The sequence below is a fragment of the Nipponia nippon genome, unplaced genomic scaffold (genome assembly GCF_047370975.1).
Source record: "Nipponia nippon isolate SJK-2023a ecotype South Korea unplaced genomic scaffold, ASM4737097v1 scaffold_2, whole genome shotgun sequence".
NCBI lineage: Eukaryota > Metazoa > Chordata > Aves > Pelecaniformes > Threskiornithidae > Nipponia > Nipponia nippon.
Window position 1 is genome coordinate 86732726 of NW_028262336.1, and position 22732 is coordinate 86755457.

The window sequence follows — 22732 nt, forward strand, 5'->3', positions numbered from 1 at the left end:
CAAGTGAAACCTGTAATAGTTAGATCATTTCATAAATCACAAGCACTGGTATTAAATTTCTCTTTCTAGTATCAGCTTCTTGTTGTTGTTTTGCCAGATCATCAAATAAAGCTATCAGTAGGTATCGGGTGTGATGGAGAGCCTTCGGGGCTCGCAGGCAATCTCGCAGCTCAGGTTTATCAACTCTTTCCACAAGGAGAAACTGTGAGGAGCTGGCTCACTGGAGCTGTGATGAGTTAGTTTCTGCTTCAGTAAACTTAAAGAAAATTACTAATGTGTGACTCTACAAATGAGTAATCTTTAAAAATGGGAAGACCAGCAGCCCTGGGTTGCATTCCCGGTCTGCTTATGTCTGTGTTGCACTCGGCGTAGGTGCTGGTGTCAGCCCCAGGAATGGGGAGAGCTGTAACTCCTGTTCCCCGTGAGGTCTGCACCCATGCAGCCCCGGTGGGACTCACCCTCTTCAGTTTGCTGCTTTCACTTTGAAGATGGAGAAGGAAACAACCGTAGCATTATTTTATGATATGTAATGGCTATTTTCAGGCCTTTTAGGCGGTACTGAAGTTGCCATTGACACTCCCAGTAGGACAGCTGAGCATTGCAGACTAAGAAATACTGATTGCTTCCACTGTGGGGGTTTTTCCGCATCAAAATTTCATTCTAAAAAGTATTTAAATTTATCTTAATGAATCGTTGTTTCCTTTTCTACTAGCCCTGGTTTGTGAAAGATCTACAGACTCTGTTCCCTCCGAAGAGAGATGATGAAAATCTGATAGGTTTTATGTAAATGGAAGAGGCAAATCATGCCTTCTGTTGAGAGGCTGCCATGGGTTATAAAAACTAGACTTTAATAACTGATCTGTGAAGTCGGTGAAGCTGGAAATCATGGGTCTGTGAAAACTGTAAAATGCATTAAATAATTTCATTTAATATTTTCATGCCATAAAATTGAGGACACACATCTTGACCTCCTCTGTAGTTGGCTGGATGTTTCTGAAATGTCAATGGAAAGCTGCAAAGTAGTTAAAGTTGTTCGCAATTTCCCTGCAAAATTTCACTGGACTTGTTATTTTATAATCATCTGTAACTAGAATGAAACTTAAGTTCATGAGCTAGATACAGTGAAGGTGTCAGGACAAAGCCATGCAGTCAGGCCATTTGTCAGGTCAAATGCAATGCAGTGAAATCTCAGGTGAAATAATACATTTCATGTATGTATTATTGTAGCTTCAGTCAGCTTATTAGTTGTGGATAAAGGGAGTGACTGGAATGGTGAGAGGGCAGGGGATTCTGTTTTAGGGAGAGAGAAGAGGGAAAGCAAGAACAAATGTCCAGGACCCTTTGGGCTAATTGCCGTAACAGTGCAAAGGAGACATTAGAAAGTGAAAACACCTTTTCGGTAGAAGACAGTGATCATACGAAAAACACATAAATCCTTTTTTATTCACAGTGATTTCAGTTGCCTTGTTAATGCATTAAATAATGAAAAGCATGATTAATTCTGGCTGCCAACAGAGACACTGCAGGGCAGCGGCCACTGGCTGTGGGCGATGTGCCGGGGCGCGCGTGTGGTGGTGCACCCGGTCATGGACAGCCCGTCCCTCTGGCCGACCACGTGGCTAAAAGCTACTTTCACTTTTCATCCACAGACTACTTAGTCTGCAAATGCTAGTGTGCAATATTCTGTTTTAACCTGAATCACGGGCCTATTGGTACAAAAGCTAACCTTTGCATATCGTGATCCAGTTTTCACAGACGATGGTCTGTCTCCTCTTAAATAGGGAGAGCATGTAAATTTGAGGCATATTATGTAAATTGAAGAGGCAAATTATGCTGTCTGTTAGGGGGCCTGGTAAAGAACACAGAGACTTGAAACATGTATAATGGATAGTACATGTGGAGGAGATTTAAAGCTCTTCTCTTTTTTCTAAGTATGCAGAGTACACTGGGTGGTGTGCATGTGTCCCAAATTGGTGCCTAGCATGGGGACTGTGACCTGAGAAATCTAACCAACTACATAGTCATTTAAAGGGAAATTTGATCTGTCTTGGGTTTCACATCTAAAGTTGCTCACAGCTAAATCCAGTTGTAGCTCATTGTGGCTACCCTCTTACCATATGGAGAAGCCCAAGGAGTTTAAAACATTCTGTGAATCCTCCTGAAAAAATCAGTAGAAAGAAGATGCCTGCTTTAAGGTTATGTGAGACATAATTTTACAACACCTGATACAGAAGAGATTGCTCCGTGTCTCTCACCTCCGTAGGATTTTCTTTTATTATAGGAGTGAGTAATCAGCATTCTGTGTTTCTGTGCAACCTCATTTCAGTCGTTAGTTACTAATTTCTGGAGGAACGTGGCAGAGTGGCTTTCTGGGGTCAGTGGCAGCAAGAGCCTGGGACTTTCCAGTGGGCGTGAAGTGAGAATGGATTTAGTCTGTGAGCGTAGGGCATCGTATAGCCACAGCTATGGCTTTGCTCCTGCCTCTGAGGGGTGGAGGAAGGCAAGGGCTGTAACCAGAGCACCTTCTGTGGGGCTCAGATACTGGGTTGCAACTGCTGCTTTTCATCTGTGAGCCCCAGCCAGCACTGGGTCTGAATCACTCTTCTCGATGCCGTTGCTGCAGAAGATGAGGCTGCTTCGTTAGGCACTTACAGAGGCAGGCTGAATATAGCCCCCAGGCCAAATAAATTTTTTTGTGTTTGGTGCTTTGTCCTTGATCAACGCCTATATCATTCCTGAGAGATGAGAGCAAATGCCTTTGCCACAGATGTAATGAAGCCTATTTGTCACTGTCAGGGGGTCTTCAGTGGTGTTACATGGAGACAGTAAACATCTCAGAAATGTGGTTTTGTACCTGAGAAAATGACAGCATTTCCTCCCGAGATGTTCCTTTATAGCTGGGCTGAGACACCACCCTAGAAGAAAGAGGGCTAGTGAGTACATAGGTGTTTTATTTAGTCTGTGCTTTTTCAAACATTGCATTCCTCTCACTCACTGTTGCTCCGTATATTATTTTAATATGAAAGGGCTCCTGTCATTAGTCTTTGTTCACATTTTCCTTTGAGCAATTTCAGAGCGGACTTAAGAAGTCGGAGGCACCAAAAAAGTTATTTTTGCTCTGTAGGTTTTAAAACTCCATTCAGTACCTGTTGTTTTGTTAAGGTCTGTTTAATGCCTTTTGCTAGCTATAAGTTCCAGAGAGATATTTACAGGTTTGTAATCCCTTCTTTAGGCAAATATTGGGAGAAAGCAACATTTTTTCAATAATCCTTCTGGATTTGACTTGAACTGTGTAGATTTTTGGCGTACTTTAAAATTAACACCTCTTTGTCACCTGCCCTCCAGACTTGCTCTTCAAAACCCCAGCTTTTTTCTCTCATGTCCTACGTGCTCCCTAGGCCCTTGTCCCAGAGCTCTCCCTCCTCCACGTAAATCTGTCGGGTGAAAAAAGCTGCAACAGCAGGTTCACATGCTGTTCCAGAAACTGGGGATTTAAATAAACAAAGCCAATTTAAAAATTAATTTGCTTTAAGTAAAATAGGAGGTTCTATTTGTATTGGGTGATGCTTTTATTTTTTAAGAAATACTTTCTTTTAGTGTTTAAAATTTACTGCCAGTTTCAATAAACAGTAGAGCTTTCCAATGTGGAAACCAGTATATTTCATGGAATTCTTCACTTCTAGCTTTTCTGCTCTTTCTTTATGCAGTTTCTGTTTAGAAGATAAACAGATTATTTAATAAACGGGGCTGCTGAAGCCTCAGCCTATTCCTATTGATGTGACTGGGTTCAGGTTTCAGGACAGAAATATGTTTAAAAGCAGATGTCTGCTGGTGCAATATGTACCAGGGTATAAAGGCAGACTCACCAGTGCCACCACAGCCTAGTAAGGTAATGTTCAGAAATGGGAACCTCTGGATGTAGTGAGATAGTTGTCTGAGTCCAGCTACTTACGGGCAGGTGTCCATACCACAAGGAGGTTGTACATCCAGTTCTCTTCCAATAGCTGCTCTGTGGAAAGTTAAATGATTTCATTTCTGGCACATTTTCTGAGTTCTGAATTCACCTTACACACGGGGAGTCATTCCTCTGCATTGTAGGTCTGATGCTGTGCCGATATGGAAGAGTGCCCACGTGGTTATTCCAAGGCACTTTGATGGGAAAGCAAGTCTAATTGCGTCTGTGATTGCTTTCAGTCTCTAGGTTATGAAAAATATTTGCAACAGTGCCCCTTGACTTTGTAAATATGGGGTGCATATGTGTTTTGTCTGTGTGTGGCACGAGGGAATAATGATGATTTCATTATGCAGAATAAAATTTTCTCTAAGTAAACCATTTAGTATTTAATATTCTACCTCCAAAGAACTGCAGTTCATCTAAGGTCTCAGGCATGATTGTGGTCTACCATGTGTAGCCCTGCAGTGGCATGAAGGTGAGAAAGACCTCTCTACTCCCATTCCCTCCAAAATTCTTTCCCAGATGTTGCACCCAGACCTGGAGGAGTAAATACAGAGTACAGGGTTTCCAAGGACGTTACCTCTTGCAGCCCACTCAGTCCCCGGCAGAGGGAACAGGATAGCAACTTGCTGCTGAAATGGCCATTACTGGTGATACCCCGTGTCTTTTGGGAACTGGGTCTGGAGTTGCTTGTGCCTGCCCTGTCCTTTTCAGGGCAGCCTTTGATAGGAGCATGCTCAAATCTGCAAGTAAGCTTCACAAAAGTCTTTGCTTTAATGTTTTATTCAGGTTTTCTTTTTTTTCTCCTTTCTTTTCTCTGTGGCTAAAGGGAAACAAGGTAGAGCCTGAAAGCTAATACTTTCAATCTTCACTTTTTGCAAACAAGTAGGTAGAAAACTGGGGAAATTTTACAAAAACTTCTTGTTTTGTGGGAAAGGAAAAAGATAAGATGACACCTGTGTAGGACGAGGGGTTATTTTCTGCACTTCAGTGTTTTCTCTACATAGGATATGAAATGTAGTGGTATCTTGGTCACATTAACTGTAATGATGTTTTCCCTTGTCATGTGTATTTTTGTCAGTTAATATTTTTCTTTAGTATCGTATGTATTTATTCTGCTTTTTATGGTGATAAAAATTGGTATCTCTTAATTTGCAAAGTTTAATTCCATTCACAACTCATTTACTTAAATGGGAGGTGGGTTTTTTAATGCTCTGTTCCTACAGACAGCCCAGCACACTAGGGTCCTGGCCTCTGCTTGAGCCTGACTTCTAGCGCAGTGCACACAGCAAATAATCGGTTGTGCAAAACTGAGTGAGACGAAGCTCATCTCTTGGAGCCTTTTTGTTGTTTTTATTTGTTTGTTCATTTCTTTGGGGGTTGGTTTGTTGGTGTGTTTTTTACAGGTAGTGGAAGGTTTAACTTTTATACTGAGAAACATCAGTATTGCTCTTGATGGACATGGTGGAGCAATCCCTGAAGCATCCAGGAGGAGTGACGGTAGCAGAACCAGAGGCAGATGGAAAGGGAAGTGTCACTTGTTTGGCTCTCCCTTGCAGTTACGGACCACAATGAAGGAAAGGTGTTTTATTTGGGGAGGCCAGACTAAAACCCAAGCCTGCAGCACCCCAGTTAAAGAGAGTTAGCGTGCAGATCTGCTGGCACCCTCCGTGCAGTTGGCTGCTGATGGAAGTACAGATCGGTTGCATCGCCTTTCCCAGATACCTTTGCGAGTGAAGGCTGCCGTAAAAGGAAAAATCTCAGCCTTCCCCACGACACTGGATAGTCCCATGTATTTGCTGTGGCTGGAGGGAAGGAGAAAACTTCATGCCATCTTCCACTACAGATATATATATAAAAAATATGTATGTTAAGTGTATATATATGCACTTAACATATATTTAAATATTTATATATGTACCACATCACACAGGAAAAAATTATCAGGAATGGTATTGAAATGCTATTTGTCATCTACTAGTAGGATTTAATCTGGCTCCTGAATTCAGGTGCACAGGAAGAGGCCTTTTACATTTCCAAAAATTTTATTTTTTTCAGTTTTTACAGGAATTAAAATTTATCATTTTACATCAGCAATGTCCTTGGCAATGTACGTAACTAATCCTTGTCCCAGAGTGTTAATCCATTTGTATCTCACATAGTAGTAGGTATGTTCCATCGTGGGGCAAAGTCCCTGTGCCGAAGCCCCAAAAGAGAAAATGTGGAAGAGAAGTTTCTTGGATTCCCCCTGTTCGTGTCTCACCTGTGCGTGCAGTGACAGAACAGGGCTGAGACCAATGTAATGGATCTGCCTTCCTAAATTATGGAGAAATTAATTTCGTGAGTCTGGTCACAAAGGCTTTTTTGCTGGGATTTGTATTAAAATAGCAGCGAACTGAGGCAGCTGCATAACTAGAGGGGCGTGTGGGACAACAGCAGAAGAAGGAAAGAGATAAGGTTGCTGAACTAGTACTGGTCTTGCAGAAGGAGTGAGAAGAAGGGCCAGGACGGCAAACAGGACCCAAGATCAGCAGTGCAGTGAAATAAAAAGATAGTTGTGTGTTGTGATGTGGGAAAAGGACTTGCACCTGAATTGTCAGAAGTGGAGCTTGTAAATAATCGGTTCAAGAGCTGCCAAAAGTGTGATGAAGTTTTGTCTCTTGTTTCAGAGTGGATGTTGTCACTGTATTTTTGAATTGAAGAAACAGGTTTGTACCCAGTTTTCACATGAAGAAACCATGTCCCTGTGCTTTGCCTAAGTCAGACTGAGAACAAGGAATAAAAAACCTGAATTTCAAGACTTGTCACAGGCAGCACAGTATGTTCCTGTTCTGCTCGTAGAAATTGTTTTCCCAGACTTGCTCAACTGATATGAAACTTTAATCGCTTCCCAGAAAGATGTTTTATTTGCATATTTTGACAATACTGAAACACAAAAGTCAAATTCATGATGTTGACCAAAGAGAATCAGTAACTTGGAAACAAAGATCCCAAATGACCTTTAGAAAGACATCTAAATAATTGAATTGGATTTTTGCATCAAAATGATTGAAAATATTTCAGACTTGTAAAGGCACGAAACTGAGATCTAGCAGTTTCATTACAGAAAGTAAAGTGTTCCTAATATGCGAGTCATAGCATTGCCGTTCACTTTCTCTGCAGTTTTGGGAAGGTTGCTGATGCTTGCTGTGTTGGTTTTCCTATCTGCACAATGGACACGGTATTTGTTACACAGTGCTATTACGAAGACAGACTTTTATGAAGGATTACATTTTAAAAAAAGCTTTATAAGGCACTTTGAAGTTGGAAAGTGCTTCATAAGTGCTCTGATGTTTTTTCATTAAAAAATTATACTAATAAAAATATCACACAAAATGTAAGAGTTGTCATTTTCCCCTGTGTCTAAAAGCTAAGCCGCCCTTTTCCTCTGGGAGTGCCTGAGGCTGCTCATTATCAGCTAGTGTTTTTGCTGTAAAAAGATTCTTTTCTGCCCAAAATTGCTTATTTTTAGTAGAAATGCAAAACCAAATTAGCCATCATTTGTGGTTTTCAATTTATGATTTCCCCTTCCAGAGTCCTATCAGTACGGGTGCAGTGTGACTGTCCCATGTTTCAGAACGATTCTGACGTTTACGTGGGAGCTGAAACCAGCTGACATACATACTACACTGTATATATATATTGCGTAATATCCTCTAGCAGAAACCAAACCAGGAATCACCAGGAGATGTCCTCAACCCTGCAAAGCTGCAGATCTGTTGAATTTGACTAGAAAATTTAACATCATCAAACATAGGCAGAGGCATGCGTGCTGGATTATTTGTTTTCTTTCAACTTGTTATGGGCTAAATCTTTAGGACCTCACTCTGGTTTTATGTGGGGAATACTTCTCCAAGAGTAATGGCAGTAGAAACTGAGTGTATAAAGATGTTTAGATGGCACGGCTGGGCAGGTGCCACCTATTAAACGGTGCAAGTTTGGCTCAAAACCATTGTATTTCGTGAATGGAGTGACAGACGGCATCTTCCCTATGCTCCCACCCTTCCAGGTTGGAAACTATAACCAAGTTTCATTTCCAAGTGCTTTTCTAACTGTCCTTCTCGAAAGTGAAATTTCAGGTTGTGACTCTTTCACAGGGTGATGAAAGCTTAAATACAGAAAAATCTGACTAGGTGGCTAAACCTGTACCCTTGAACAGTCCCTTATGTGTATTTTCTAGTTGACTCTTACTTGGAATAAAAATGTTACCAGTATTTCAAAATGCTGAGTACTGTTGCAGGAAGGGGCTACAGAGAAGTGATGTAATAACTCAGAGTCATGGTGAAAATTACATGTGAAAAAAAACTGGATAGATGGGAATGTCTGAAGGGGACACAAATAAGATGGGACATGGCACTCACCTGTAATACCAGAGAGAGAGGTGAGTTTAGGCCAGAGAAAGAAATCGGTTTAGAACTTGATCACTGGGATGTTTTCTTTCCTGGTAGTAGGCAGTGTTACCTCATCATTACTTAATGACATGGTTGCCAAGAGCCTACTAAACTGATGAATAAATGAAGCTTAAATAATACACAAATGAAAGGAACTGCAATTGTGCAGGGAGCACATAGGGCATCTGCAATTGCAGTAAATAAAGTTCCTTGCCTAGGGAACGTAAGCCTGGCTCTGTTTCCTGGAGCTCCAGAGCAGTTTCCCCACGGGCAGAATAACCCGTAACTATTTACACGGCATTTTGTGGTGCCTGTCTTTGAAGCACCTGGCATCAAATACCATGATACCAGCTAGTTGATGGGCAGAGGATAACTGCTGAGGAACGTACCACATGGGAAATTCTGCCTGGGGTAGAAGAGACCCTGGTCACTTCATCTGTTACATGGCATGGTCGGTCTCCTGCTGGTACCCACACAGGGGGTTTTTTTTTTAAGGAATATGTGAATGTCATCAGGTTGTAAAGTAAAAGTTTGAGAGAGAGTTATTGCCATGGGTGAATGATCTTCTGGATGTTAGAGTACACGAATAAGGATATGGGAAGACAGATCTTGGGCTGTGGGGAGAGTGGAAAGTTTTGGAAGGATTGGCTGAACAGTGGTCATTATTCAGCATTATTAACTCATTATTTGCTTGAGTTTAGGGAGATTTAATGAGTAACCATTGTAACTATGTTCTTAAGTGCTTAAGTGAGAGGAGTCATGGTAGGGTAGGAAAAATAATATAGTAAAAATAATTAAACTAATTTGGATTGTGGCATCTGGACTAGAACAGGCAAGGTTTTGGAGGGTTCTTAGAAATAGATGTTTGGTTAATAGAAGATCAAAAAAATGACTAGTTCCATTTGGGGCATTGAGTCATACCTTTAAAACTTCATAATTAACTTCCCCAAACAATAGAAAATCTCATTTCTACAGGGAACTGTCTAGAAGAACTTTTTCATGTTCCAGGGTCCCTCTTGATCCGTGTAAATGCCTGTCATGGCATACTGTTCACTGTCCATGTATTGCGAGATAGAGCTGCGGAATAGCATCAGAATAAATTTCTCTGTGTTTCGGGATCTTTTTGTCAGGTTCTGGACAAAACAATAGAACTCTCAAAGGCAGGTGCAAAAGTAGAGGGTCAGCTCCCATGAAAATGTTCACAGCTTCAGGCTTTCATTCTTAAATGGGTAGCTTCTATAAGTCTAAAACCTTACAGATTCAGAAGATTGAACTGACAGGGTTTTATCTTTTTCCAGTTTTCTTTTTCTCCTTGTGTTAATTGCCACAGGTCCTTAGTCTCTTTCTGCAGCTCTGTTTGCTACCATTTTCCAAAAACTGTCCTGTTTGTCTTCTCCTTCATTCCACTACCCTGGGCAAGACTCACACCACCTGCTTTTGCTCCTTAAAGCTGAATGAGAATTTGAGTGTCTGGGTGCATGACAGGAGCTCTGCAGTCCATGCACTTGCGGCTGCTGAGCCATCGAAGGAGCCAAAAAATGTGCCCACACTTTGAACCTGAGAGTTTCTTAGACACTTAAGCTCAAGTGCTCGCAGAGAGGCAGAAGTGTCTGAGTCAAAATGGTTGAGTATTTGACTTCACTGCAATCCAGTCTTGAAATGGCAATATATATATAAGTACTGGGGCTAGTTTCTTCCAATTAACGAACTAGTTTTGTCCACCTCCTCACTCACTGCTTTCTGGGTTGCCCTGCTGAGGTCCTGCTTCTCCCTGTTGACCGTACTGAGAATTTCAGCTGCGAGAGCCCAAGCTCATCAGCCAAAGCTAGTGTGTGGTATCTGACACCAGCTTCCCATTCTCTAGCAATTCTGCTCCTGCTGGTCCTTTCTCTGTCTTTTGAATTCCTGCATCTTCTGGTTTTTACTGTAGTTCTTATGGACTCAGTGGTCACTCTTCATGTCTGGGATGTTACCAAACAAAAGGCTAACAGTTAGTATTGCCTAGGAAGAAAAACATTTTTTTTCTAGTACCTGTCCATCCACAGATAATGTGGGTGTTTAACAGAAAAGAAATACTATTATTCTTCCCCTAAAAATCAGGTTTGCTTAAAATGTTGTTGAGTGATCTTAATGAAAAATCATATCTTCCACGGTTTTCTTTTTTAAGGTGCATGTGAGACGATGTCTTCAGAGTAATGCTACTTTGCCTGTTTTTTTCCTTCTTATGCTATACACATATATTTAATTGAAAATAATGAAAGGTCTTCTTAGGTTGAGCTTGTAAGAGCGATTTTCCTTCAGTGGTGTAAATAGCTTGAGAGGAATGTGGTTAGTCCTGTCTCTTTCACATAGCTCTATAGGGGCTGGGTAAGCAGGACTCATTGAGGAGGGAGGCTGGAAACAACACCTGGGAACTCCAGCCCAGTGACCCGCACTCACGTCCTTCCATCAGCTGACTTTCGTTTCTTACCCGAAGTGATACTGTTTTAATGGACAAACAAACTATTTCTGGTATTTCTCTTTCACCAGCCATGCCTCCCTGCATTGGGTTCTCCATTTGTCTTCTGCCAAGGGAAAGAAGAGCTGGGATTTGTGTACCAAAGAGGCCATTGCAGGGGAAGGATCTCGGGGCAGGGAGAGACTTAGAATTTCAGATGCTTTTAAATAAGGACCCAAAGCTCAGGAAATACCTCCTCCTTTTGCTCAGGAAGTCTCTGTGGTCAAAGAAACCAACCAGGGCAGTACCCAGAGTCTAAACAAAAAGAGAGTTTTAAAGTAGGTTGAGGATGGACAGGGCAAGCACTCCACTTGGAAACTCTTGATGCGGTGCGATGAGACCATTAGGCTAGACCTGCCAAGTCAAATGGGGAGAGTGCTATATTTGTGCGGTGCTCTGCACCAGCTGTTTGTGGCAAGGGTATGTATGTAAGACAATTCGGTGGTGAATCTGAACGTGTTTTGTAGCACTTTGTCATTGGCAAGAGCGTGCAGCCTGCCATCTGCCGTGTAGCTTGTGCCCATCCAGCTTGCAGCAGCTGCCGGATTCCAGGCACCCAATGCTGTGGCTGCCCAGGGGCAGTGAACGCTATTTGGTGCTTTGTGCTTGGCTGAGGACTGTAAAATTATCTAGGCTGAGTTGCTGCTGGTGCAGCTATGGGCCGTGGTCACCTCAGAGCCTGGATTGCTGGGTTCTCCTTGCAGCAACTGTTTCCCACCCCCGTCTGACATCAAAACTGCAGCAGAGCCCAGCTGGTGCACAGAAGGTACCAACCCAAGGAGCTCAAATGTTGCTGACAACCCTGCTGACACGCCTGTACAGCATCCAGTTTCCTTACAGAGGCACCCATGCCCATTTCAGCTGGACTTTTCAGGGCTGTTTGAACTTCGTGATGATATTCTTACTTGGGAATTTTCTTTTGAAACCAAGGGCTCTCAGCATAGCCTTTATTGACCTTTGAAGAGACACATGGAGGGAGGTGCTGCCTACGACAAAGCAAGTGTTGCGTCACTGGTTCATGTAATTGAAATAGTTTCTTGCAAGCTGCTTGTGATTTATAAGAGATAATAAATAACTGAGGAATGATTGTGCCTGACGAAGGAAACAGTTGTTGCAGAGACGCTCTTTTGTTGTCCTGGTTGTGATTAGCTGGTTTCAGAGGGGGAGGTAAAAAATCATTTTTGACACACCAAAGGAAGATACATACAGACCTCAGTTTCCCTTCCTCGGTTTTGGTGCATGCTCGACTGTGGGATCAAGGTAACTGCCAAAAGCATTTAACATGTAGACATTGAGGGCTGGTGATAGAAATCACAAGTATAGCCTACAAACATAGCAAAAATGGGGTTTTAGAACAGTTTGCTTTATGAAAGCACAAAATCTGGATTTGCTGTATTAATCTGACATGATACAGCACAGAACATGGGGCATGCATCATGCTCACCTTTAAAGAAAAAGCAGAGGGTGGGATTTTCCAAAAGTGTAGTTAGCCAAAGTCTGATCTCATTGAAGTAAATGGGTATTTATCAACAGTGTTGTGCAAGTCCCATGGCTGAGTACATTTAGAAATTGTACACCGTTCTTGGTAACATCTTACACACGAAATTAATTTTACTGAAAATAAGTGCAATAAATAAAGAGGACGTTTTGCAGATTGAATTTTTATGTTTAATTGGGAAATTGTAGCTCGTTTTTACCAGCTTGCTAAGAAATGTCCTGCAGCATTGTTTACATAAATAATTAGAAACCTTCATAAATTTCATAAAAATAATTGGAAGTCTGTGGCAGCCTGTGATAAATTCCTGAAGTATGGGTAATCTGGACATTTTGGGAGAAAGTGTAGCCTGGTGAGATGAGGGTAGCAAACTTGTATGGTAATCATGAGAATAATTACACAGCCCTTTGTCCTGATGTTAATCCCCGCATCAGCCCTGCAAGGTAGGATCTATATTGTTGCCTTAATCCTGTTGATTTTCTTAGTCATGTGAATGCCACAGGAATGATAAATCTCAAGGCCCTTTCCTTATATTCAGCAGATTCGGTACCTTGTAATTGTGCAATTTGGCCTAAAGCAACCCCTAGGCAGTGGGTGTTCATGGGAAGCGTGCAGAGGGGGTTGCGGGGATTAAAAGCAACAAGGGGAAAGTCACCACCTGTTTTCACCCCCTCCCCTCTTTCTTTTGTCTCTGCCAGGAGAAAAACCCTACAAATGTACCTGGGAAGGCTGCACCTGGAAGTTTGCTCGCTCCGACGAACTGACGAGGCATTACCGCAAGCACACGGGAGTGAAGCCATTCAAGTGTGCAGACTGTGACCGCAGCTTTTCCCGCTCAGATCACTTGGCGCTCCACCGCCGCAGGCACATGCTGGTTTGAGAAACGCTACCTGTTCCAGCCGAGTTTAAGAGCTGGGTCTCTTAACTACCCGGAGTGAATTCAGCAGGGCTGAATCCCCCTCTACAGTGTTAACAGGCAGGGTTTTCCCTGATGTCCGTAACAAAAAATAATAACAGAAATTTAAAAAAAAAAAAAGCAGGAAAAGAAGTGCCACTCTTCTCCTCGCCATCTGAAGTTAACCCCGTCTGCCCCTCAGCATGGCTACCCCCTGAAAGTGTCATCACAATCACCTGGGAAATAGCAGCCAAAATGCTACAGGAATGGGCATTATTTTACATACTGCGTCCTTTGACAAAAAATGTTTATAGCTTGTATGTTTTCTCAGCTGTCGGACATTTTGTTCCTGAAAAATCATTGCTGATTGGAGGATTAGCTACGACAAACCAATGATGATGATGATGAGAGCAAGACCGCTAGACCTTTATTATCCCATCTTTTTCCCCTTGTTTTGAATACCATCTGGCCGGTGTCAGCATTACGCCCGAGCTGTGCTACAGACAAGCTGCGTGTGAGTAGGCAAGAAGATTCTGCTGGAGAGGTCCCGCTGTCGGAGTTGGAGGGTTGCTTGAGCAGACTTTTGCAATAACGGTGGTGGCATTTTAATATTGTACCACAATTTGTCATTATGCCCTAGAGGACACCAGCCATTTAACCTTTTTCTTTTATCTTTTTTTTCCCTTTCTTTTCTTTTGTTGTTGTTGTTGAAGTCTGTAAAATAAACAAGGGGCAGCAGCATCTCTGCTGACAGTACAATATTAAGTATCTGTATTTTACCATGGACTTATTTAGAACCGTTTTCTGATTTGTATAGAAAGAGCCTATCTAAAAACTACTACCCCATTTTCAAAGTGCAGTTTTCTTTCATGCAGGTATCCTCTTCCCCACGACCAGTGTTTGAACACAAGGAAATAGTCAGATCTTATCCTCACTGGTACCAAGGTTAGTGGTGTAGCCATTCATGAAATGGAATTGAGTGTACCAACAAACGAAACAGAGAAGAAACGGCTGCATCTCTTGCAGAGAAAAAGCAATAATGAGTAAAATGGCTCTCAAGACAATAATTTACTCCACACCAACGGGGGGGAGGGGGTATGCAGACATGGCGTGTGAGATCGTTTAAGTTATTCTTTCTGATGGTTTCACTGACCTGCTAGGTACCACAATTAAGTACTTTCATTTCCTTCAACATAATACTTGTGTCTGGAAAGCAAGATAGATAAAGGAAAGAGCTGATTGTTGAGGAGTCAGTGGATGAACCGTAAGTAGGAAGGCGAAATGGTTCTGCAGTGGTGTTCTGCAAGACATTAGGTTTCTCCCTGGGAGTTAGGGAGTAATGAGATTTTGCCAGCTGTCTAGTATGATATAAATGGCCCTTTATATGGGTACCAGTGGCTGCCCCTGCTGGGATTTTCAATCCAAGCCTTTTCAGATTAAATAAAAGGAAATTCTTGATCATTGCCATACAGCCCTATAATTGTGAACCAATTTGTATTAATTGAATTATGTAGGAAAGAGAGAAACTCTTAGCTATCAGTTGTTCATGCAAACAGAATAGTGTTTTTCTGTTTTCTTTCCTCACAAGGATCTGCCTATTCAGCTAAATTTGACGAAGAGGAGGATTGGCAAGATTTTTTAAGTGTTGAGATTTTTATAGCTTAGAGATAAAAGATGTATACATAAAGGTCTTTTGCAATGCATTTAATTATGAATATTTGGTTCCAGGAATTGCACGGATTAAACTTGTGATGCCGCTTGTTCATTTTTAAATGTTTGACCAGTGTGAATTAATTTCTGATTTCTGAAGTAACCATAGTACTGTCGGGGGGATTCTGACATCGAGGTAATCTCAAAGGAAAACCAGCACAGAGTACCCATACAAATACTGAAAGCAATTACAGTTAATTGAGGATTAATATGACAGGGATAATACTTTATAACAGCATTCACAGGCCCCAGAGTTTGATTGTCTTTAAATAAGTTCTTAATATTCCCTGGTACCAGATTATCAGCTTCCTGAAAGAGCAACTTCAATACTGTTAAAGCTCAAGCTCTCCTCTGCCAAGTGGTCAGCAGAGAAAGCCAAGACAAATTATTCTCAGCCATTTTGTGAAAAATGCCTCTATCAATTCCCATTGACTGTGTTGGTAACCAACTTCCACAAAATTCAGCAAGGTTTTAGTATCCAGCTCCAAATCAGGAATGAAGGTGCTAAGTGTCCGTGCAAAGCATAAAAAGGCTGTGATGGATCAGGGCTTCTGGATAGGCCGTGAGGCTTTGCAGGGCAGCAGAACTGGGTCTTCACCAGCAGCATTACTGCTGGTGGTTTAAAAAACTGGTTGTCAGTGTTGTGTGTGAGATGGTTCATGGATTACGTCTGAGGTCTGTCTTTTATGTACTTCAGTATCATCCCCTTAAATGGATCTGTCATTCTCAGTGTTTAGGGAAAGAAGTCAGGTCAGGTAGAAGTCAATTGATAAAATTATTTTCTTGCCCAGGAACCTTTTAGTGACTAGTTACTTGAATAGCAGTAATTCAGTGGAAGAACTGATGGCATACAGAATTCCTTTCAGAATCTGTGATTTTTTTCTCCCGTAGAAAATAAAGTTTATTTGACCAGAAGCTCTTAAGGACATTCTGTTAGTGTACAAGAGGAGCAGTGAGAGAGATCATCTCTGATGTTATTCACAAAGGCAGGGTATAACTGGGAGAGACCAGTGTCCTCTTTGGGCTTCCTCTGTAGTCAATGAAGAGAGAAAAACTCCTCCGAGAGAAATTGAGAGGTCTTAAATTTCAGCATTCAACTCTGAACTGCCCCAAGGAGGAGCATGTGTATCACAGACCCTGGGGAGGCTCATCTCCCAAGGCCAAAGTTGGTCTGTGTGAATCCCTTGTTTTTCAGCTAGTTGCCCATTACTTTATACATAGGAAACACTACAAGAGAAAGAGGGTCTGGTTTTATTCAAGGAACCCCAAAGCGATACAGGGATAAAGCAGCACTCACGCCAAGGGACACAGTCACAGAGCACGTCAATGGTAACAGAATGAAGCCAAAAGATAAAGGAGTGTACGCTAAATTGTCTTATTTCACAGGCAGGAATTATATCCTCAACCTTTCCAGCACACAGCGTAAGGGCTTTTTGTGCTGCCGTTACCTCTAGACAACTTACACAACCAGCAGTAGTCCACCACTGGGTTTCAAGTACCCAGTATGGTTCTTGGCAAGTTTCTCATTCGTACCAGCGCCTGCAGGTGTTGGCCCCAAATACTCCATGAAGTTGTTTTCTGGTTTGTTTTCCCCTTCAGAAGTATTTTAAGAGAAGGTACTTTGCGGGAGGAGGGTGCTTGGATGTGGAGCTGATGTCCCCCAGATTCTCAGGGCGTCCTCCCATCAGTGGCTGTGGTTCAGACCCGCCAAACTTCTGTGCTTGTGCGAAGACCGAGGGCGATTGCTCCAGGGTAGTTTCCTGAAAAATCCTGGTATCCCACCGCAGGTCCGTGACATTTCGTAACTGTGGCGAAGGCTTACATCATACGTAGCATGCAGAAATACTAGATCTCATCTTGACACAACACAGTAGGTCCATCTTAATTGAGCAGTTGGGAGAGACAAATACACAGTGTCCCGTTTCTTCTGGAAAGTGTGAGTAAAAGATGGGTAATACCCACCGTGCCCATTACAACTTACGAGGGAAGCTATGCCACAAAGTGTCAGATTTCAAATGTTTCCAAAAGGATCCAGTGGATTTGTCAGGAAATCTCCATAGCCAGCATTATAAGAAAACATAACGAGCAAGCAGCTTTGATACAGAACTTTTTAAATTTTAAATTGTCATTATTTTTTGAGCACCTGTTTTCTTCAGCACTGTAAAATTGGTCATTGCAACAGCAGTTTATACTTGGGGATGAAGATGCAGTATTCCTTATTCTCTATCATGCTTACACAATTAATTAAATAGATTTAGACTGACTTGTATATATGATTATTTGCTAGAGTAATGTATAACAAAATTAACAGTGTTAAAAATTACATCAGTGATGTTGATGTTTGGGGTAAACTCACATCTCCCCTTTAATAACGGGAATAACAGTGATCATAAGTCTCGTTTTCCATTAGCCACACTGAAAATGTATTCTAGTTGCCATTTATAAATTTATCTTCTGGTAATAAATGTTGTTTAATGGAAAAAATCTCTTTCTCCTTTATTGAAGGTGGGTACCTCAAAATCGGAGTAAGTTTCACCATTAATATCCCACTTACTTTTTAGTTTGAACTTTGGTTTGGAAAGGTCAGTGTGTGAAACTGCATCTTCCACAGCGGACAAGTCTAAAGATCATTCAGTAAATCCGCCCTACTCCCGCATGCTCATCCATACACCCGTGCATATAAACCCCGGCACTTCCACATGCCTCCACCCATGTGCAGGTAATAAACAAGTTTATTTAAAAAAAAAAAAATCAGAAAAGGAAGAATTGGAAATAAACACTGTAAAAGAAAATACTGCCTTCTTAAGAAACCAGCTCCTGTTATTGTATGATGCCTTTGCCTGTGATTTATAACTGGAGAAGTACACAAAGAAATTTAAAGATTGTTATATTTTCACAGTTCCGCTATGGCCTAACAATTGCTGTGTAATGTATACTTATGAATTCAAGCCCATTGGTACCTTAAAAATGCTTAAATTCTGATCAATTTCTGCAGTAAATCAGGTTTTAGTACAAAAATGTAACTATAAGGATACTGCATCTTTAGAAATCAAAATACATTGAAAGTATTTTACTATGCTTGTAACAGTTTAAATATTCTGTAATATATGTGATAGTGGAAAAGTATTTTCAAACTCACAGTTTTACATGGGGTGTAAATAGGTTAAATGAAGTACATTTGAAAAAATTCTTTAGTTTTCATCAGGAAAAATTGTAAGATAATGCCTTGCAAAGCTTAAACACAAAACGGAAGAGCTAAATTATTCTGTTTTGTCAGAGCGTGTTTTCTCTGCAAAATGGAGTGGCCACTTCTTTGCTGTTTCGCAGATTGCATGCGATATAGCGAAGTCATATTGAGTCCTTCAGTGTCAAATAAGTCAACACTCAGAATGTCTTTGACTGAATAAAGGAAAAAAACGCTTAATCAAAATGAAAACCGTATGAAAGGTTTTGGGTTTTTTGTATTTTTTATTTTTTATTTTTTTTTCCTTCTGGCATCTCACAGTGAACTGCAGATACAGTAACGGCAAACTCTCATTTGATTTTATTTCTTCTTGTATTTCCCTGACTACAATGCATCATGAATAAATGTTGCAGAGCTGAAATAGGCAGCTGCTCTTTGCTGATTCCAGGGGACTTTAGTCTTAGTTTTAGTGCAGTAGCATGTCAACAAAATCAATTGTAGCAGGACAGCTGTGACATTGAAAATGCACATACACTTCAGCAAATTAGCCTAAAATCTATTTTAAAAGATGAAACAGAAACTGAAAGTGCCTGTATTTAGAACTGACGGGATGTTCCTATACTTTTACACAGCAATAACTTACGGGATTCTGTTAACAGTAAGGTGAAAATGAAATTTTACTTGGCGAACAATAATGCAGCACAGAAACAAACACAAAGTGCCATTTGTATATTCACATGTTGAGATATTGTGTTAGAGGTTGTAGTATTTTCTCAGATAACGTCTGTCATATACTTGTAAGAAGAAAATGACTCTTAGCTTACAAATGACTCATATCCATATCGATTCTCAGTAGGTGTGAATGGAGGTCATTGTCAAGCAGTATTTTAGGGGACTTCTTCCTAATTTATGTCTGATGTGCCCATGTATCCAGGGTATTCTCTAGTGAAATAATCCAAAAACCAGCAATAAGCCCAATGGAGCTTTTTTAGGATATATGGTAGAAAGCGGATTCTCTTGAAGAATCCTCTGCATCAAACTCTGGAAACATAGAGTTCACCTTAGGTCTCCTTTCTATTCGTCATGTAATGCTTATAGTATTTAATATCATCTTAGAACTCGTTGACTTCCAGAGTGGACAAAATACGTCACTTACGTTCCTTTCTTTTGGGGATGAATGAGTGAAAAATTGGGGACTGTCACTCTAGAGACTATTTGAATAGCAAACAAGAAGTCGATATTCCTAAAATGGAGCAAGGAGATTTTTATATTGAGTGGCCTAAACATTTGCATCAATAGACTAATTGATCTTACAAGAAAATAGCCAGCTGTGACTCTTCCACTCTTTTTTTTCTCAATTATTATTATTTTTTTAATCTGGTAGGCTTCTGTAAAAAAAAAAAATTATCTGCTGCTAATGGATTCTTAAAATAGCAGTGTAATGTCATTCCTCTTGCTTCTGTTTCTAAAAATGAATTTATTGGAGATCAAAATGTAACTGGTTGTCCCAATACCTTTGCCAAGGAAGATTGCTTTCCGTCTTCTAAATTTGTACCTGTCATTTATCCAGGCAGAATTTTTTATTTGAAAAATTCCAGATTTGGCCTAGACTTGCTGCCATCGGTGGTTGCTGCTGGAGCGGGAGGCTGGGTGTTCGGGTTTTATTCACTGAGGCACAAAGACGCTCATATACAGAAGAAAGTGCAGGCGCAAAAAAAAAAAAAAAGAAAAGGACATGGACTCACATGTAGAAACCAGATGTTTATGCACATCAGTTAATCATGTTGCAAGACCGCGAGTTTAGTAACAACTTACTTTTAAATGTTAGCCACTGGTGGAAATAAGCCCATTTAACGTGCATATACTTATTCTGTTGTCCTGAGCTTAATCTCCAGATACTAAGCACGTAAAAGAACTCAATTCATGCTGGGGATTTTAGGAGGGCACCGGGGAATGTGTCATCAGATGGATGAAGGAAACATTAGTTTCTTACCTCCTACCTGAGCCGTTGTTGAAGAGGAGGGTTTGGTTCTTTGTTCTGGAGCAGCAACACTACAAGGAGGCACCCTTAGAAATTTGCCGTGTTGGGAGGTTTGGCTGACTCCAGCCCTCCGTGTGTTAGTTCCCGCATAGGAAAGGGCGCCTTGTCTTCACCGTCCCAAAATGAGCCAGGCTTTTTTTCTTTCTTTCTGAAAAACAAATACAGAGTTATTTTTTCCTCAATTTTACTGATTTGCCAGCATACCTCTATAGCAGCTTGTGCTTACTGACTTTAAATTATGAAATAAACTTGAGTTGCCCTTTTAGTAATTTTTAGATTATTCAGTATGCAGTTGTTCAGTCCTCCAGACAAGCAAAACTGTGAATGTGAATTTTAGCTATTATGAAAATAAGAATTAAAAACATTATTTGGGGTCCTATTGTCCGTATGTGTGACCTGCAACATCTTCCCCAGCTCAGCCTCAAAAGTTTCAGTGAGCCAAGATGCTGTCCGTTATAAAAGGAGAGGTGAATGGTGGTTCACACACTGACTTGCTAAACCTTGCTCCATGCTGTCACCTCTGCATTTAAAAAACAATAGTTCACTGTCTGGTAGGGGACCACAGGTGATGGCTTTGATGTATTGTCATAAGCGTGAACCATGAAATACAGAAGTAGGTTCAGATAATGCTTTTCTCTCTGTTCCTGCCTTTCTAGATGTAAAGAGCTTCTTTGGAAAGACAGTTTGAGCCATAATCTTCACGGCTGAACTAATCTTTTTCACAATTCAGAGTTCATGTTGTCATTTCTGGTTTCAAACTATTTTTCACTGCTACATTTGCACCTTATTTTTCATTTAAAAAAGACACGGTTTATTTTTTTCCTTATCGTCCTATACATTGCTTCCTTGGTAATGTAAGTAAGTTCTCTGCTGAACACGTGCACAGTATACTCTCTTGACCTGCTGTCTGTCCCTAAGAAGTTGTATCTCCCGTTTGCACTTGCAAATAGAATATACACAGAGACAGTAATGAATTACTTAAATTTCATGCACCATCAGCCTTAAAACCTTCAACCCACACACACAGACACACGCATTCATAGACTTCAAGTGAAAGAGAGATTTGGACACTGCTGTCAACATGTGGGGTCAAAAATACCATTAAATTGGAAAGTTCTTTCAGCTGTGTTTAGGAAGAAACAACAATAATGAAAAATAGCATTCTTGGCCAAGTCACTTATGGATGAAGCAAATTCCCCTATGGCGTTAGTTGAATGAAATCCTAAGGATGGGGTTGCGTTTGGCCCCAAATTGTTCCTTCTAATCAGGTCGTTACCGTTACACGTACCAATGAGTGTTCATTTGATCCTCCTGTGTAAAAATACAAAAACATCCCTTAGTTTACAAAGTGGTTAATTTGGGACTGAAGCTTCACAGCAATGGAATTAGTATGTACGGCACCTCAACCTTTTTCCTTGATAAGACGTAAAGGGAGGGTCATTATCGGTAACCCCATAGAGATAATAGTGTCAATAGAGGTCCTACACTTAAAAGGAATAAAAATACCAGTGCTAGCAAGCAAACGTATTAGTTTCTTCAGTCTCTTCTTTTGCCTTCTTTTCAAAAGCTTTTAAGTGCAAAAATTACTTTTCTTCAAAAATAAAAGTAATCATCTGAAGATCTAATTTCCCAATAGTTTCCTCTGCATTTATATACTATGTAGTGTTTAGGCAACACCTATGTTATAAATTTATTAATATTATGTAAGTGTTGTTCTTGTATTTATGTATAGTGTATGTATTGTAAATATACTCAGAGCTTTTTTTCCTTTTACTGTAAAATGGTGATTTTTGCCCTATGATAATGTAAAGGGAGTCCCCTAATGAAATTCTGTCAGAGGATGATTATTCCAGTCTATCTCAAAGATTTAAATGAACAAGTGTTACCGTTTTTAATGGTGTCTCAGACATATTTTGTTGGTGCATTGCTTTTCTGTATTCAACTTTCCTATGAATTGAGCTGTGAATTGAAATAGAGTTTAAACCTTTAAATGTATGCATTTGTATAATTATCTGAATGGAGGCATGAAGGTTAAATAAAGCATTTTGTATGGAACAAACCCCCTAATTATTACTGTGGATGACTCAAACCTTCTGGAATACCCAGTTATTAACTTTTTAAAATTAAACCTTTGTTATAAAATCTTTTCTATAAACATACAGTGATTTTTTTAATTGAATGTTTTCTTAAGAAATGGATTTTACTTGCTTTTCTGATTTTTTAAAAGCCATCATATAGAGTAGACATTCTTTCTCCTTTCACAGTGTTTGTGCGTCTGTGGCAAAGCTGGAACAAATAAAATAGCACTCAGCCGTATAAACAAAAATGTCCTGGGATGATATAAAAATATTTTGCATTACTATATAATCTGAGTTCCCGAAGCACTTTAAAATGGAATTGTGTGTCTACCTCTCTCTGCTTCTTTCTCTCTCCTTTCCCTGGGTGTAGGGAAGCTGGCACAGTTAATGTGCACCATGCCTAAAAGATAGCCGTGCAGCCGGGAGGGGATTCGTCCAGTCTGCCTG

The 22732-nt window shown here is 40.6% G+C and overlaps 1 protein-coding gene across 11 annotated transcripts in view; it reads left to right on the forward strand.

Annotated features, from left to right (window-relative positions):
* KLF12 (KLF transcription factor 12) overlaps nucleotides 1-22458 on the forward strand; it is a 247864-nt gene extending 225406 nt beyond the window's left edge. For 10 of the 11 annotated variants that reach the window (XM_087757468.1, XM_087757477.1, XM_087757479.1 and 7 more), the window contains one exon: nucleotides 13076-22458. In XM_087757468.1, the coding sequence (XP_087613594.1) occupies nucleotides 13076-13257 (182 nt within the window). In that variant the 3' untranslated portion in view covers nucleotides 13258-22458. The remainder of the gene's footprint in view (nucleotides 1-13075) is intronic. The other variant, XM_087757478.1, reaches the window with a different exon arrangement.
* The last annotated feature ends 274 nt before the right edge of the window (nucleotides 22459-22732 follow it).